Source organism: Mya arenaria, chromosome 3, assembly GCF_026914265.1.
Source record: "Mya arenaria isolate MELC-2E11 chromosome 3, ASM2691426v1".
NCBI classification, from domain to species: domain Eukaryota; kingdom Metazoa; phylum Mollusca; class Bivalvia; order Myida; family Myidae; genus Mya; species Mya arenaria.
Window position 1 is genome coordinate 41,156,035 of NC_069124.1, and position 19,080 is coordinate 41,175,114.

Genomic DNA, 19,080 nt, shown 5'->3' on the forward strand with positions numbered 1-19,080 from the left:
ACTTTTTTTATTTTTTGTCTTGGAACGAGTAGTTTTTTGCGTAAATATCTAAAAACCAGAGATAAAAGACTGATGACAAAAGATCAGATCGCAGATTTTTGTATTTCCTTTCCTAAATTGATGTTTTATGCATTTTTTCTTAAACCGTTAGTAACCATAAAACATTAACCATAAAACATTAAATCTGTGAGAGTGCAGCTTTAAATACACGGTTACAATTTTGTTAACAGTAATTAATATTTTTATTGAATAAGTAGTTAAAGGTTTATCACTTTAAATTTATGTTTGTTACACATGTATATGTATTAATTTTAATAAGAGAGTCACTTTAATGTTTATGATTACTAACAATCCGTATCCAAACAATTGCACATTAACATTGAGTACACGGCACAAATTACAAAATCAAAAAAGTTTTGGCAGGGGAACGCAAAAGCATACAAAACACCAGACAAGACTAATTCCGTGGCCTCTAAATAATCGAAGGCATTTAAGAAATTTGATAATTGCTCTCATAAGGATCTAAGAAAGATGAAAAATCACATACGGTCCGTGATTAATGCTTCCTGGGCAGTGACAAGGGGTTTGATACATTATTTCTGGGCCATTATTACGGGCTGGACCTGGCTTCGTAAATAACCATTATCCACGTTCGCTATCGTGGCCAATTTTGTCAAGTGTAATTCTATAAGATTTCTTATCAAAGATTTATATTTGCTGTGATAAGATGTATCTTTAAGGCTCCGTCGCATACAAGAGTATTCATGATTGCCAAAAATAGGGAGATTGATTTATACACCCGCCGATTTGACTACAGAACAAGGTATTGTATTATTTTGGTATCAATGTTCGTGAAATATTTGTTGGCACTTTTGATTTATAAGGTCTGATTTCTGGCCATTAATTTTCTATTGTGAAGTTATATCAGCCTCCAAAGTAGAGAGTTTGAGGTACGCCGCATTTTCACCACCCTTAAAATATATAAAACGGGTGTTGAAATCTGTAATATATGGAATGGTTTTGATATAAACAGGAGCATGTACTTTCGCGTAATCATGACACACGCCAATTTAAATGAAAAATAATTTACGAACACAGAAAAGCCTGAAACATTTCGCCCTAAATTGTACTTAAAACTTGATGACAATGCACTTTTGAGAGATATATTTCTGTAAAACGCACAGTTCTTGACACGTTCAAGCCAGTTTTCAGTCTGATGATATTGTTTTTATCTTACCGAAAAAGATTTGCATAAAATTAAAACAAGAAAGATAGATAATTATCGCGATAATAAAGTGGTTAAAACGAAACAATTCGCGAATGTAAACAGATTATCTTACGGCAGTTTTATGCCATCATTTTAAAGTTGTAATATACCGTTCTAATTTCTGAATGTTTGAAGACACATAATTGACCATTCCCCGTGTATTTATTAAACATTTGAAATACTTTTAATAAATTGTGTATCCTGTAATGATGCACTATTAGGCTAAGCAAATTTATTGTTTAGTTTCTCGGCCACTATATTTCTATTTCATTTCCTTCATGTTTGTATCAATTATTTGCTCAAAACTGTATCAACTATTTGTCCAAAACAGTCAATAATAAATAAACGAATATCTTCATACGGTGTTTCAGTATTTCAAATGGTGCTTTATGCGGGGCACCGTAACGGGACCTAAATGCAGTGATATGTCTGCGGCATACTGTAAGCGGCGGCGGGGTGCCTCCATGTCGCACTGTATACGGCACTGTTTCAGAACTCTTATAATTCAAGAGTTAATCTATCATTTTCTGCCGGTATACAACTTACAGTAATATTTTCATTCATGGCCATATGTTCGCACCTTTTATTGTGATGGCCAAAGGCGTTACTGTATTTCATTGTTATTATAATAATACACCTATTTATAGAATATTTTATGATAATATAAATAGACTGAATAAACAATAAACGGAAGGCATAAAAATAATACTAAATAGCTAAAATAAGGCAATTAACTATTTTTTTAAGAATTGTAATTCCAGTATGAAACTCTTAAAATATAATATTATAACATTTAGTTTTTTTGCGTCCCACTGCATGAATTTATACAAATAACATTTCCACGGAAATGTATAATTAATCTGTCATTTAAACCTTCAAGTTTTGTATTATGATAAAATCACAGGGTTTCAAATCTTGGATCAATTTGTACGGGAACTAGCTGTGCTGGTTCTCGAGCCTGGCTCCCAGAGCCACCGCTCGTACGTGTGGTCGTGCATGGTACGAGATCTGTCTCCTCTCTTCTGTCTTTCCTTCTGGCTCTATGAGCCTCCATCGAACATGTGTATGTGGTCGCACATGTTTCGAGATCTATAAAATCTTGATAACTTTCTTATCGTTGCCTCCCTTCCCAACACTTTATCTTCCCATTACACACCCTCCCCTCTTTTCTTCTTACGTCTCAAAAACTTTCTTATGTGCTTTCAACCTCTCAACTTCCGCATCTTATCTCTTTCCTCGCTCTTTTCCCCCTGTCACTTCAACCTTTCGCCTGTATCTCTCTCATACATCCAACAATATCTTTACCACATTCTCTTCTTTTTCTCCAATATCTCTCAATTCCCTTCTAACTCATATGCTCTCCCACCTCTTTTTTCCCCTCTTTACCTCCAATCTTATTCCCTCCCCTTTCTCTCCTCTCTTTCTTTCCCTCCTCTTTTCCCTCCCCCTTTCTCTCCTCTCTTTCTCTTTCCTCCCCTTTCTCTCCTCTAAATCTCCCCCCTCTATCTCCCCTTCCCTTTCTCTCCTCCTTTTCTCCCCCTTCTCTCTTCCCCTCTTACTTCCCTCCTCTCTTTCGTCCCTTATTCTTTTTCCCTTCTTTTCCCCCTCTTTCTCTCCTTCCCATTCTCTTCTCTTTTTCTCCCCTCTTTACCCCCAAACGTTTCCCCTCCCCTTTCTCTCCATCCTCTTCCCCTTTCTCCCCTTCCCTTTCTCTCCTTGTTTTCTTTCCCTCCTCTTTTCTCCCTCTTTCTCTCCCCCTCTTTATCTCCTCTCTTTCTTCCCCTTCTCTCTTCCCTCCTCTTTCTCTCCTCTCCTTCTTCTTCCCCTATTCTTTTCCCTCTTCTCTCCCCCCCTCTTCCTCTCCTTTTTTTCTTCCCCTCCTTTTTTTCTTCCCCTCCCCAATTCCCCCTATTTTTCTCCTCTCTTTCTCCCCATTCCCTCTACCCCTCTTGCTTCCCTACTTTCTTCCCCTTGTCTTTCTTTTTCCCCCTGTCTTCTCCCCCTCTTTCTTCCCGCCCCTTCCCATTCTCTTCTCTTTTTCTCCCCTCTTCCCCGACCTTCTTTCCCTCCCCTTCATCTCCAAGACTTTTTCCTCTCCTCTCCCCTCTTTTCTCTCCCTTCTCTTTCTCCCCTATATATTATATTTACAATTTATCTTTAATTACATAATTTCAATCAAATATAGGTAGAGGCGCGGAAAAACATTTTATTTCATACATTTTGTAAAGGGTTATACACGTATAACTTATGAACTCCAGACGAATGGTAAAAGACACTTCGAATATAGACAGAATCAAGCATGTCAACAATTAAACGTCTTAAATTTAGTTCGTCACAACTTAAGTAAACACTATTTGAATTAAAGAATAACCGTGTCTACCTTATTATATAACCGCCAACATGTAATGACAATTTTTCTTTTAGCAGGGAGTTTTGAGGTTCTTATCAAAATGACTCTTCTTATACATGTTATATAGTACATAGGATAAACAATCGAAGCATTTTAATTGTTATTTTAGTGTGCCATAGATAATTATACAAGATTTGGGATGAAATTTACTTTTTTGTAAAAGTTTTATGAAATTAAGATATTCTTATAACATGTTCAATTTAACAGGTTATTGAATGATAGGCTTGTTCACATATATTTAATATGCTTTCCATGGATAAAATGCTAGGATAACGCACTTGATGCGGTGTGCATCATTTTGCAATTGATGTGCAATTATTAAGTTTGGGTTGTGTTGTTATGCTTTTTTTCGTTAAGTTATTAAAGACCGAAAAGGGTTATGGAAATTTACTTACTGTTGCAAAAAGCATGACTATAGCATCACACGTACTGATTGCAGGTTAAACCATTTAAATGACCATGATGATACAATGTATAAAGAATGTATTCCTTATTGATATTATGAACTTTCGATTATTGTCCGATAGTAAATCGAAATGCTTGGTCCGAATCGATTCGATTATCGATAGCAAATAAAGTCCGATTTTCAAACACTACATGCTACTATGATGGGAGCAGGGGTGTCTCCATGACTTTTGTGGTGAACCGAAATAGGTTCTAAAAGTGACATGGGGTCCTGAACAGTGTTTGTGCATTTTGGTGTTGTATTTGCATATCGTTCAACTAAATTGTCTTTACCAATCGCTCGAACAATTTAACGGGGTTGGGGAAGGGAGAGGGGCCTGGACGTCATTGGTGGGTGCCAAATATTCTAAATAAGAAACTACCCTTTTTATCTTTTTTTCGAGAAAAAACAGAAATCAAGTCAAGGGAAGTAACCACTGTATCAGATTGGCCGGAAGCAGAGGAGTTGTAACCGATAGATCACTTTTCGAGTTTGACATTTGCATGCATTATTTAAAGCATTTAAAATGGACATTTTATTTCAGGAAACATGTTGATCTTAGCCAACAAATAAATATAATCGAGGAAATCCATTATTGTCACGTGATAATATTGCAGTAGTGTCAGCTGCGCACGCGGGACTTCCTGGGAAATAGGTAGCTGATGGAGTCGCCTCTGATTCCCAAGTGGGTAGCCATTCCTTCGGTGCAAATTGTCGGCGCTGTGGAACAATTAAGATGTCGTGGCCAGACATATAAACTTCCAGACTGACTTGGAAAGCATGTCCTTACATGTGAGTAAAAGAAACTTGGGCTTCAGACGTGTTATCTAACCAGTTAAAAGTTGAAAATGTTTAAACACGAATAAAATGTTATGCGTGCTCTTCAAGCATCGCTTACTAAGTTTTACAACAACAAACTAGTTGAAAGGTGATATCATCCAGTCTAAATAAAAGTTAAGTAGGTACTGATGGACGGTGTCTATGATATTAATATTAACAACGTTGCTGTAATTATACATGCAGTCAAGTTTGGAATGCTCGTGTTCTTTTCAGTTTTCTTGTTTTTAGTGTGGTTACAATGCTAATTCAATTGTATTCTAAATAAACATACATTCAGTTTTGAAGACCACATATTTAAACTTCTTGTTACAGTACCAGTGTTTATTATAAACTACATTTCACACAGCTATCAAATGCTATATACGACTTAGGTTGGGAACAATGTTCTGATCGGGGGATGATGCTTAGCTTTGACTTATTTATTTTGCAGCGGTTGTGAAAGAATTTCTTACAGCATTATATTAATCACCATTGTTGGCACGAAGTTACGCGAGTGTGGTCTAGTGTTGTGGCGGTTACCGAAGCATCCGAAGAAAAAGCACTTGTCCGGTTTGGTTACCACAAACAAACTCACATGCGCTGGACGGATTAGAAAATGCTGACGATTATGCGCAAAAGTTTCCAATTAAGCTGTTGCTGTAAAACAGTACTGATAACTAACAAACAGTGCGGACAAAAATGGTGCTCAAAGTCCACTATACATAATTTTATATACCTGTATGTAGTAAAGGTAAAGGGCCATAACGCAATATAAATAACGGAGCAGAAACATGCTGACAATATACAAATATCCTTTCATTAAGTGTTGTGGAATAGAAGACAGTGGCTAATGAATTTCGTGGACAAAACGGTTTGACGAGCAAACGAGTGGACCAAACAGTGACAAGATGCTACATAAACCCCATTTTCGGAGCACATTAATTAATTAAATCTGGAATGATGTTATTGGTCACAGCTTAAATTATAAAAAATCGGTAAATGCGAAATATTACTTCGTGGGCGTTAATACCTTCCGACAAAGTTTCATCAATAATGGGCAGAAAATGTGATACGACTTCTTGTTGGTATGACTTGGCTTGTAATCGTCGCGAGCGCTGACATGCTTTTTCAAACATTTGATTTTGTACTATATATACTTTTTGCTCTTATGTGACCAATATTTCAACTTGACAAACATGATCAAGTTTCATAGAGATCACCTTGAAATCGTGGCCTCTAGATAGTTCAACACGAGCTGTCACAATATGTGACGAATGCCCCCGAATGTGACATTGACCTATGGACAAGGTCAGTACATGAAAAGTTAAAAATCAAACACTGACCTTTGATGTATGCATGTGGTTCTTGCATACAACACACAATCTTTATATGCCAAACACATGTGCCAAGTTTTTGTTGTAAATCTGTCATATACATGACAAAATTACAGCCCGGTTAGGACATCTATGTGCATATACTCAACCATACTGAAATGACTTACTAACAGAGTATCATATACACACAAATGTGGATCTGAATGTCACAACATGAAACTAGATGTACTTAGTAAAACCATAGAGGGGGTTCTTAGTACACCACATGTCGCCTTAATGTGCCAAAAACCTTTACCATGGGATTGAAAATCCTGTACGCTTTGACAACAATACAGAGTTGGTCTTGCAAATGTGACATTGCCTTTACGTGTCAAATACATATGGCAAGTTATCTTAAATTGCCTCTGAACATTAAAAAATACCACCCATACTTGACAACCTACACTCTTATGTTCAGCATTCCATTGTGAATACACACTAAGTGTATCTTTCACCTTAGAGGTAGGGACATGGGTTTCGCACGCGACACGTCGTCTTGGTATGTCGAACACATGTGGCAAGTTATTTTAAAATATGTCCATACAAGAGAAAGTTACAGTCAGGCACGACACCATATACTCTGTGTCCTTATATGCAGCATTCCATTGTGAATAACACTAAGTGTGACCTTGAGCTAAGAGGTAGGGACACGGGTCTTGCACGCGACACGTCGTCTTGGTATGTCGAACACATGTGGCAAGGTATTTTAAAATCTGTCCATACAAGAGAAAGTTACAGCCCGGACATGACAACCTATACTCTATGTCCTTATATAATTATGCAGCATTCCATTGTGAATAACACTAAGTGTGACCTTGACCTTAGAGGGAGGGACACGGGTCTTGCACGCGACACGTCGTCTCGGTTTGTCAAACACATGTGGCAAGTTATTTTAAAATATGTCCATACAAGAAAAAGTTACAGCCCGGACATGACAACCTTTACTCTATTTCCTTATATGCATCATTCAATTGTGAATAAACACTTAGTGTGACCTTGACCTAAGAGGTAGGAACACAGGTCTTGCACGCGACACGTCGTCTTGGTATGTTAAACACATGTGGCAAGTTATTTTGAAATCTGTCCATACAAGAGAAAGTTACAGCCCGGACACGAGTTATTGAGCCGGACTCACGGACGGACGGACGGTGCGGTTTTAATATAAAGTTTTTTCTTAGATTTGACCTTGTTGTTGACCAAGCATAAAACTTGTCCTAGATGTTACAGAGGATCATTCTCGCTAAGTTGCAGCAAAATTTAGCCAGAATTGTTGCTTCTTGCTAGTAAAAGGATGAATGATGAATGGACAATGGACATCCAAGATCCTTATACTCACAGTAAGGCAATCATGCCCAAGTGAGTTAAAATGTAATTCATTTGGAATTCTGAATTCAAATTTTATTCTGTCAAATTTAAAAAACTAACATATTTTTAAAATGTAGTTTGAACTGATTTAACTGCAAATAACTTAAATCAATTAAAACATGCCCTTGTCCAGCAAGGGAAATGCCAGTATATTAGCCAATAAACTATCATTTTTGAAAATGTTAATTGAACTGGTTTAACTGCAAGTTAATTGAATCAATTAAAACATGCCCTTGTCCAGCAAGGGACACACCAGTATATCAGTTAATAATTGTTGTTGTTTGTTTAATTTTTCATTCATGACAATATTAAACAACTTGCAGTAGTTCAATAACATTCCACACATCAGCTACTGTACATTATAACGTACAGTTCATTTGGAACAAGTACAGCACTCATATAATGTAAAATACTGCATTACTTCCTATCAATTTCATTGTTTAATCAATCCCCAATCCACCTCAATAAATGTCTCTGAACACAAACACAATCATATTATTCCATATTATATGACATCATTCTATTCATTGTGCGACTATTTTCCTTTTCAAACTAAATTGACACAATAGATCTTTAAGTACCCTACACTCTAGGAGAACACATATCTGGCAATAAGCTATGATCATTTAGGGTTCATCTATCTTCGTCCATTGAAGAATTTTGCCCCCACCTCAGAAATATTTAGTCAATGTTCACGCTTCAGCTACTTGCTCAAAATCATGCTCAGCAAGTACCTTTGCCATGGATGAATATTTTCACCACTTTAGGAAACTTTTCTTGTCAATGTTCACCTCCAGGTACTGACTCCAAATCATGTTCAGCATGAATTTTGTCACCACTTCAGGATATTTATCTTGTCAATGTTCACATCCAGCTACTGACTCCAAATCATGTTCAGCATGAATTGTGTCACCACACAGGATACTTATCTTGTCAATGTTCACATACCAGGTATGGGGCATAAAATGTACGGAGCACAAAATCATGTTAGGCATGGAACATTGTCAATTGTTGATGTAGTGTTAGCTTTGACTTTGAGGTATTTCTATTTCGGCACATACACATGTCTGATATGGAAATTGACCACATATTCTGAGTTGGTTCTCTGTACACTGATGGCGAAGGGTTCGCTGGGATGGAAGGTAAAGGCCACTAGACGTCGGGCAGTTGGTTGGGTGTTCTTGCCTGTCACACCCGCGTAGATCTTGAACTTAAGCAGAGCCGAGTCTCTGGCATAGAACCTGCAGATAACACATCAGTTATATCATTTAATATAAGGACTTCCATTAAAGGAAGTTGGGAAGTATAAAAATGGGCTAAAACTTCCCAAATTGAGTCAATTGAAGTACAAAAAAATCCCTAATTTAGGAGAAAACTGCCAAAGGTGAAGGCTTGGAAGTTAAAAATATAAAAACCTTGCGTTAAAATCAAATTTTACATCTTGAATTAAATCAATTGTATGAATACATTTCTGACTTCTATGGGGTTGCCATGTTTGAGCTGCAAATTATTTTATATTTTGAAAAATTTTACAATAATGGAGGAATCTTTGATGTTCGAGAAACTTAAACTTCCATATTTGGGAGAATAAACTTCCAAAATTGATGGCACGGAAGTTCAAACTTCCAATTTCAAATTCTTGATGGAGGCCCTGCAATATGTATGTGCAGAGATACAATTTGTGTCATGTTACTTTTTAATGTGGTTAGCCACAAGTATGCATAGGGTTTTAGCTAAAGAGTTATGGAAGAGATCTGCACCCCAAGTTTTGGTAGCACCCTTCTGCTCTCGTGGAGACCAGCATGGGCACCCTTCTGACTTAATAAAATGAGATGCATTAAGCCTGTCAAACATTTCTTTTGTTTTTACTTATATTATGATTATAAATGCAGTCAAACCCCGTTGGCTTGAACTCGCTTGGCTCAAACTGAATGTAAAGAACCGATTTCTTTAAACTGAAGTCAAGCATTCCCGCTTGGTTCGAGGTATTTTTGCCGGTCCCTAAGAGTTTGAGCCAATGAGGTTATTCTGTACATACAAACTTATCATAATTACCAATTGAAAGCTTATACTAGTATTACTTTAATTAACACAATTCCTAACAGTTGTTGTCAAATTATTAATGTTTAAGTTCTTCACAGCCTTAAACAATGTGACTTTTCCCCCTTGGCACTCCGTCCCTCTGTCCCAGCACCAGCACAGTGTCCTTTTTAAAACCTTGCTAAACCCCAACTGCAGCAAATTATATAAAACTGGTTAAATCTTTGGCTTGAATAAAGTTGGCCAAAATATTCAGTGATTGGTCAATATTCATCCAAAAATTATTTTTAACCAATCAAATCATTATAACTAGCCTAAATATAACCTGTGGACAACTTATCCAATTTTTACACAATTTGCTGCAGTTATGCATAATAACGTTCAAGAACATTTTTTTTTTTTTTTTTTATATCGAATTGTCATTGATGTTGATCTTGGTCTTGAATTAACCTAAAATTGTACCACATTCAAAAACAAGAGCTGTCACAGACAGCGCGCTCGACTGTTCCGCAGCTTTTCAGTATAATATTGAAAAGTTTTGGCGAAACATGCATGGATCACTGTTAGATTAGATTTCAATGCAATACATGATGTGGTGAGATATTAACATAAAAGTGGTTACATGCAAAATTTCAACCAGAATTTTTAAGTCTAATAATAAAGGGCAATCATTTGCAAAATACATTTATATATCTTGGTTATTCAATTACGTTGAGTGGATGAATACCATTCTATAAAGTCTCAATGCAATACATCTAGTAGTTGCTGAGAAAATTAACCTATGTGTGCTTACACGCAAAATCTTAACCAGAATTTTGAAGGCGAATAATAAAGGGCAATTATTTGCATTAAATGCAAACTAGAGTTATCTAACTTGGATAATTAAGTAGGTTGGATCATGGATGGTTGAGTACCATTGTATCAAGTCTGAATGAAATACTTCAAGTAGTTGCTTTGATATCAAACTAATGTGTGCTTGCACACAACACCTTAACCAGAATTTCTAAGTCGAATAATAAAGGCCTATTATTTGCATTAAATGCAAAGTAGAGTTATCTTACTTGGTTAATTGAGTAGGTTGGATGGTTGAGTACCATTGTATCAAGTCTCAATGCAATACCTCAAGTAGTTGCTGAGATATTAACCTATGTGTGCTTGCACGCAAAACCTTAACCAAGGTGTGACGCCTAATCAATGCACCACATCGAAAATTTCTGTCTACGAACCTAATAGGGTGATCACCACAGGGTTTGGGCCGCTCCATGACAGACACCCACTTATCGTCATAGCTAAAGAGAGCTAGGTCCAGGTAGGGGCTGCTACTATACGATTGGGCACTGATCGGCAACTGGGCAAGCAAACGCTTGACAGCTTCTGAATTAAGAAACGTGATTACATTACTGATTAGTCTGTTTAATCTACAATTTTACTTTACATGTACCTATATTGCAGTTTTGATAAAAGTTCTTAAGACAGGTTCATGTACATAAACATTAATGGACTGTAATGGTCATTGTCAAAATGAAATTTGAAGAATCTTTATATGAACTTTGAGTCTATGTTTTTATAAAGTAACACACTACACACTAAATGTTATATATTAATTTTTTATAATTTGTACCTGTATTTCCACCAAACTTGGCATTTATGATGGTCTGTTTATATCGCTGCTGGATCTGTCTTGCATAAAGGTTGCTGGATGACGAGCATGTGAAATGAGCAACAGTATGCAGGGTCGCGTTACGAAACATGTCACAGTGGTTCTCAAACAACTGCAGCAGGTCGTCGCTCGTGTTCTCATTCACAGCTACAACCTCCGTTGTCGCCATATTGTACACGACAAAGAAGGAGGGTTGAGAATTTGGGTCAGGAATTTTAAGAGTTACCACATCTTCACTGGCGTACTTTATAAGGAGATGATTTTCATCTAATAGTTGCATTTTCCACATTTTAAGCGATGCAAATTGTTCAAAGTACTGGTAAAACTTGCGTAGTTCATAGGCAGAGCAGCTAGTTTTTGCTTTGGTGTACAAGAATACCAGTAACCTGTGTTTAAGAGAATTCATTGTTTTCTCCATATATTGCGTCTGTGCACTGCGACCTGAAATGATCAAACAAGAATTATTGAATATAAATGTATATGATATTTGGTGAGAAACAATCAACAATTTGTTTGACACTTCGCTATCTACAGTTTCAGGTATGGGTAGGTAGGTTTGTGTTGTTTTTTTTACACCAACAGTGTACTTTCTTAAAAATTTATATACGACTTTTTAACAGAAAATGACTATCAACTCTTTTTTATTTTGGCCTTTTAATTTAAATTTTTATTGCTCTTTATTGAATTGAAAACCCCCAACAAATTTCAGAGAAAATGGTCTTTGATGAGCTACACATACTATTAAGAGTAGTTTGCTAAACTGTTTGTTTGTTTTTTTTTTTGTTTTTTTTTTTTGGGGGGGGGGGGCAGTTTGTTTGAAATTTCCCTAGCCACAGCCTAAGGTAGTTTTTTTTCCCTACTTTCTTAAATCTGTAGTAAAGAGGGAAAACAAATATATATACGACCATCAGACAAAAAATGACAAATCAATATATTTTTTAATTTGGCCTTGTACTGGTAATCTTAATTTTTATTGCTTTTAATTGAATGAAATTGTTGTTGCACACAGTGAGAAAACAACAAATTTCAGAGAAAATGGCCTATTAAGTATTGATAATACTATTAAGAGTAGTAATTAAATGCTAAAATGCAGAAATTTATGACATAAGGTTTGTCTTTCGTTTTGGCAGAGCTTACAATACAAGGGGCCTGGTGTTCTTACAGCTGATAATTGTCAATCATGAGAAATTGCTGGGGGTCTGTTTGAGTAGGACGGATTCATAACCAAAGCAGGGTTAAGGGGATAAGATCCGTTTTGAAATTGTTTTCAAAGCCATTTAATTTCAAGGTACTCACTACTATTTCTGATGCAAAGGTCCAAACAAAAACAATCGTTACGACAGTTACTGCACAATAGTCTGTGAAGTTTAAAGCTCTCTATCCTGATTTCAGGATTAAATCTAAAACCCCGGATGTGTTCTAAGTAATATACCTCATAGAAGTCATTAGATATTGAAAGAACATTTAAATCCTTAAAGTAAATTCTGTAAGTAAGAACTTCCCTACCTAATATTGAAGTTTTTCACTAAAATGTGGAAGTTCATTTTTCTTAAACACAACCATTTGTGCCACTATTTTGCAACTATTATGTTAAAAATCAAATAATTTGCCACTATAACCAGTCACCTTCACATACATTGGCGTAGCTACATATAGGCCTTGTAGGCCCGGGCCTACAACTTTTTTGGAAAACGATAGATTTAAATAACCCAAAAATAAAACAAAAACTAATAGCTACTCAAACACTTTGAAGAACTCTTGAAGATTGTTTTATTTTAACGAAAGCAAGTTTGGTGTTTATTTAAACTGCGTGCAGGGTGTATTGCTTGGTTTTATTGTTATCATTTCAAGTATTATTGAGTGTGTGAAATGTGCATATAAAAGTCCCAAAACTCACATAGCATCATCGTGCCTACAAGTATTTCAGGCCCTAGCTACGCCCCTGACATATGCATGTATATATTATAATAATTAATTTTACTTAGTCTGATTAAAAACGTGATCATAAAAGTTAATTTTCACCAGGTTTTGATTATTTTAAACCGGCAAGAGTGCATTTTGGCAGTTTTACCCGAAATATGGAAGTTTTTTGAATTTTCAAGGAATCAAATTTTTAAGTTTTAGCTCATTTCTTGGGAGTAATATACTTCCAAACTTTTTTTACAGGAGCGCTCTTGATGTGATATCATGAAAATCACAAAATCATGTGAATCAACTTACCTGTAGATTCCTGGAATGAATTGAAGAAAAGACCATCATCCTCGTAACAGAATCTGCCGATACTTCGGACATCAATGAACTCCCCTCTCGATGTCACATGGAATATATGGATGGTCTGTTGTAACACAGACAACACTGCCAGCGTGTTCTTATACAAATAAAGTCCCTGATTGTGTGATAAAAATATTTTATCATATTTAAAACTTCTGTAATCGCACACAAGACCAGACTCGAGTTCCACAATATGTAGACAATAGTCTTCCAGCGGCGATCGTGGGCTAGCGTTGACTGCCTCATTGTTTCTGTGAGTGTCAAAAAACAAAGGATGAGGGTCCTCTGGAACATTCTGGGCAGACCCGACAATTACAAACTTGCCATCGTCAGTAAATAAACTACACTCTCTATTCAACTGCCCACCATTGGTTGCGACTATTGCTGTGCACCTTAATTTAAAGAATTTCTCAAAGAGTTTGCTCCTGATGTCTGAACACTTAGGATCTGAGGTATTTGCAGCAATGTCACCTTTAACATTTTTCATTAAGGATTCTGCCGCAGCAGAACCTTCAAAACTGTAAATTTCTATAGACGTCTGGTCCGCAGAGAATGCTACGAAGTATCTTCCATCGGGTGAAAACTTCCTAAGAAAACAAGGAGGCTTTTCAACATTTACCACTGTAAAATTTGGGAATACATTTGTGTAAAATCGTCTTGCACAGTGAAACTGTGTTCCAGGTTTACCCAAATGTGTTTCCCGTTGATAGAGTCTGTGAACAACATTCTGATTCCCAATTCTTCTTGGTTTCAGAAAACACTCCAGGGAAATTCCATCGTCGACTTCTGCTTTCATTGTTTAGGTCTGAGGTTGCTACAAAAAGGAGGAAAATATATTACACAGTGTTTTGTTACAGATTTATGAGGCTCAAACCCAGAATATATGCACAGTATTCTGGGACTTTTTTAGGTGTTCTTGGAACTTATCATAATATGAGGTTGGTACGGGGTATGCAGAAACTCATAATTTGGCATTATTCTGTACATAGTCATGCACAGTGGCTTGATGTTATTTGTAATGCAGGATTCGGGTAGAAAATGAAGTATTCGGAACACATGTGGTAAACATATTGTCCAATGTATTTTTACTTTCACAAGTGTGTTACTACATGTTCATTAATTGCTATACCAGACTGTTCTTTAGGCATTTCTTGATTCATTTGATGTTTTGTTAGAATTTGATATAAAGTAAAAGGGCAATGACAAGCACATTAGTCCATCACGTCACATCTACTTTCAGATTTTCATTGAATTTTGTAACAATTGTGCCATAGATGTCAGATACACTTAATTTAAAAGCCGTTTAAATATGTGTCATATCAATTTGTAAAATAACCTGACACGTCAATATCCAGACCAATAGCGAGGCTTATAATTTCTGCCATGCATTCAACATTGAGAGAGCAACAAGGGGTAGTGTTTCCTTCTCTCACCAATATGGGGCTGTTTAAATTGGACACCAAGACAATTTTAATTTAATTTAAACTTACTTATTGTACAGTGATTGTGAAATAAGCTACTGCAAAATCATTTATATTCGTTGACATGAAATATCGTAGTTTTCCGAAAATTTACATTTTCATGGGTACTTGAATTCGTGGTTCATTTTTGAAAAAAAAATCGAAACTGCGATCCTCCTTAATCGTCTGCATAATCTCCACACACTGGGCAGGTGATTTCGGTCTTCTACGTCAAACTGTTAATGACACTCGCTATAGTGATATGACATGCCAATTAGTGCCTATACCTATGTCAATCATCGTCATAAAAGAAGATGCACCCTGATCAAAGTTATAAATAGACAAGTCTTTGCATGCCAATTCAGAATTTTGCTAACTGTAAAAACACCAAGAAGGTGCATTTTATTTGAGCAAACAATCAAATGAATGTAATCCATTAAGTATTTCATTAAATAAAAAAATCGAGTACCGACACTCTACACGCATATCTTGTAAATCTGGAGATTTACATTTACAGCACACGTTTAAGCACGTGTTTCTGTAATTTGTTTCATAAAAAACACAATGAATTGATTCGGTTTATTATTTGTTCAGATATATTAAGAAAACAATAATAGTAAGCTATAAAGTAAGTTCGGTATTTACGATGTACATTGCGATCTCTGTCAAGAATATACTGGAGTATGTACATAACATGGCAGTTGAAAAAGTGAATAAAGGGTCTATATTTCGTGGGATCTTGAATTTGTGGATCACCCAACCCATGATACCACGAACATTAATGTCCCACAAACATTAATGATTTCAGAGTATTACAACACTATATTTATCACTCTCGTTGGCACAATTTTACACGATACATGGTCTTGTGTTTTTGGGAGAACCGGGAGGAAACCCACTTGTCTGGCTTGGTGACCACATACCAAACTCATATGCGCCAAGGCCGGGAATTGAACCTGGTTTGCCTAAGTGAGAAGCGAGCGGGCTTATCACTGCACTAACTAGACAACCAAGACCATTTGTGCATGAAAGAATTGGTGTTTTCTCAAAGAAACAAACTTCATCACATCCTTTTATCTTTTCTATCCATTTTTAAAGCTTTTTTGTTAATTTCTAGGGAATTTGAAATAATCACTTTTAGTCAAAATGATGCATTTGTCTGAAACAGAAATGCTCCCGCCCCATTCCTAAATGGTGAAAGAATATTGCAGTATGTATGCTACAAGTATTCCTAGACCAAAAATCATAAATGGACTCTTGATGTCTATTTACCGTATTTTCCTGTCTACATCTCAACTAAAGGAAATTGGCTTATAAGACAACCCTTTATCTTTGCCCCTGAAATCTGATGTTTTTGTATAGAATCTTATGACAGGTCAATTTTAAAAGCAATCCAGCACTTTCATTTCTGTTCATGGGACCCTAATTAAGGCACATTCCCCGCTATGTTTAGCGCGAATACAAAACCACCGCATTCACGCGGCACTACAGGGCCACTGGGAAGGTAAAAAATCGGCCCATTTTCCCCTGGTATTGGCCCATTATCCCTGGTATACCCCCGGACCTTGGGGGGCCGTGGTTACAAATGACTGGTGAATAACTTGTGTGTCTTTTTAAAAATACTCCGACATAGCTAATAATAGACCAAAGTAGAGGTCCTGTTTTATTAAAGGCTCTTAATCGATCTTAGTCGTAAATTAAATTACCTCAATGGTCATGTTTTCCCATTTTGCTACATATTTGAATGAAATGAGCTTTAGCTGGAATTTAAAGAAATGACCACACAGTTAGGGAAATAATATCAAATTGTTGCCATTTGAGACATTCACCCATATTAAAAATAATCGACTCATTAATCAAGAATTTATTTAACTCTGTAATTCATACAATAAAATAGTTGATTGTTTTCCCACACAGACTGCAAAAAGCCTTTTTTCGAATCAACTTTTGACAGCCATTGCCACCTCCATTTTTTTTCGCAGGCTGTTCCAACTCTTTAGTATTATGTAATGTATGAGGAAGAAACTTCATTGTTCAATTTTGACAGCAGTATTTCAATTTATTTCTTTGTTTATTTTTGCCTCCAATTTTCGGTATGTCGTAAAAGTCGTAAAGGATACTCGGCGAAAACCGGCTTTTTCCGCCATCCAAGTTTTTGTTGATGCGGAAACTGCCGAGGTTATTCGGAGAACATCAGAATGACAATGCTTTTTTACGAAATGAAACAACTGTTTTTGGAAATTTTCGGCTAATATCGCCGACAGAATTTTACTACTCTTGGCAACGCTATTTATAGAACAAATTGGGAACCAGTAAATTTAACAACTTTGTTTTGTCTTTGATTTTGAGCAGATCACGATGTTGATGATGGGGTATGGGGTACCCCCACCCCTAGTCTAAAATAATAGATGTGTTATACGGGATTCTTCCAATCCCTAACGTCTAAACGGGAATGTGCAAAAAAAGGGGGTGTTTTAAAAATATTGAAATTTTTTTAAGTGAAGTATTTTATGGTTGAAATTGATCATAAAGAGTTATATTCATATTTTACCATGTAAGTGAAATGTTATTTTGCACTAAACAAGCATTTAGTGCATTAAAACAAGTTGTTTACCTTTCCAATAAAACGAAAGTTGACTGTCACAGACAACAATTATGCGAAGGGAAACAACTCGATACAATCGTAATAGCTCGGCCTCCTCCGACAAAGCTTCGAGATAGACCTCGTTATACAATTGTAACAACTCGGCCATGGCCGAAATGTTCCGAGCGATTTAAAACTGTGCCCTAAAGCCTGCAGGTGCCCTTCATGTATATATCGTTATGTTTTGACAGAATGAAATGAAAAAAAGCCGTCAAACTCATAATTATAAGTTGGATATTTATTTTTTTGTGTAAGGAACTAATATAACATAACATTATCTGGTAATATTTCTTGTTTTTTTGATATTTTATAGACGCTATATGCTTTAACCCGGAATCCTGATCGGAACAACTACCCACTTTTGATACTAAACAATTTGTACGTGAAGGATTTGCCATAACAAAAATCTAAAAAAAATCCGTCAACGTACAATTATTTGGACTACCCCCACCCCCTGAAAAACTCACTGGATTTACACAAATTGGAAAAATGACCCCTGAGAAGACTGAAAATACTGAATTCCGTATAAATACAGAAAACTTTCACCCATGATAAAGACAAAGTGTCATATATGATTTTCCAGATTAGATATTATTTTTGCTGGTATTGTGATAAAATATAGATTTTATTCCTTATTCTTTGTTGCCGTCTTTGATATAACTACATTTGATATTTTGTATGTAACTATAACACTTAATATGCGCGAGTTAATCTATCTATATTGGTTTTATCCGAAATTGTGTTGTTTCCGAAATATATAACATAGTGGTTATAGGTTCAAAATTTTGAGTGAGGAATTACAGTACATAGTTATGGTTTTAATCTGATAAAAGTATACTGATATTTTTTTATTACACAGCTCTCGAACATACTCACACTAATATAACCTGGATATCTATTATTTTTGACAGCCGATAAATATAGTACCAACCGAGTGACCGTTCTTGATTTTAAAATACCATGCCGAACAACTCACGGCTACAGAACACCTCTTATGCGCAGCGGCTACATCCCTTTTACCAAATTTCATACTGTCCTGAATATTAGCTGGGCCCCAAAACAATCCTACTCCCAGATAATAGTTAAGGATGGCGTTAAGGTTTCAAACCAGTTGTGTGTCCAGCCAAACACATTTCGTTTTTTAAAATAAATGATATTATTATCTTGTACATTCTTCAGGGCGTTATCGATTTAAAGAAGAAATCTTAAATATCTTGTTGATAAGATAGGTAAAAAAATCTGTCACGCTTTCGAAATCAGCTGAGACGTACTGTACAATCAAGAAACCCTAGTTTGTGTTTGTATCTCATCACACTTGTCCCAACA

At 36.0% G+C, this 19,080-nt stretch overlaps 2 protein-coding genes across 2 annotated transcripts; both read right to left on the minus strand.

Annotated features, from left to right (window-relative positions):
• Positions 1 to 2,617: 2,617 nt before the first annotated feature.
• LOC128226022 (octapeptide-repeat protein T2-like) lies at positions 2,618 to 3,974 on the minus strand. The gene is made up of 3 exons (XM_052935920.1): positions 3,956 to 3,974; positions 3,212 to 3,398; positions 2,618 to 2,912 (listed from the first exon to the last, which is right to left on the minus strand). Exons 1-3 carry the CDS (start codon positions 3,972 to 3,974, stop codon positions 2,618 to 2,620), a joined length of 501 nt encoding a protein of 166 aa, XP_052791880.1.
• A 3,731-nt stretch (positions 3,975 to 7,705) lies between these two features.
• Positions 7,706 to 19,035, minus strand: LOC128226565 (DET1 homolog). The gene is made up of 5 exons (XM_052936508.1): positions 18,631 to 19,035; positions 13,600 to 14,464; positions 11,341 to 11,820; positions 10,946 to 11,093; positions 7,706 to 8,920 (listed from the first exon to the last, which is right to left on the minus strand). The coding sequence occupies exons 2-5, from the start codon at positions 14,444 to 14,446 to the stop codon at positions 8,725 to 8,727; spliced, it is 1,671 nt and encodes a 556-aa protein (XP_052792468.1). The 5' UTR covers positions 14,447 to 14,464; positions 18,631 to 19,035; the 3' UTR covers positions 7,706 to 8,724.
• Between the last annotated feature and the right edge of the window lie 45 nt (positions 19,036 to 19,080).

Coding starts and splice junctions, on each gene's coding strand:
- LOC128226022 (XM_052935920.1), bottom strand. Junction 2,913..3,211: donor AAAGTAGGGAAGCAAGAGGG/GTAGAGGGAATG, acceptor TTGGGGGTAAAG/AGGGGAGAAAAAGAGAAGAG.
- LOC128226565 (XM_052936508.1), bottom strand. CDS start 14,446: ATGAAAGCAGAAGTCGACGATGGAATTTCCCTGGAGTGTTTTCTGAAA. Junction 11,821..13,599: donor TTCATTCCAGGAATCTACAG/GTAAGTTGATTC, acceptor TGATCATTTCAG/GTCGCAGTGCACAGACGCAA. Junction 8,921..10,945: donor TGTGGTGATCACCCTATTAG/GTTCGTAGACAG, acceptor TGTTATCTGCAG/GTTCTATGCCAGAGACTCGG.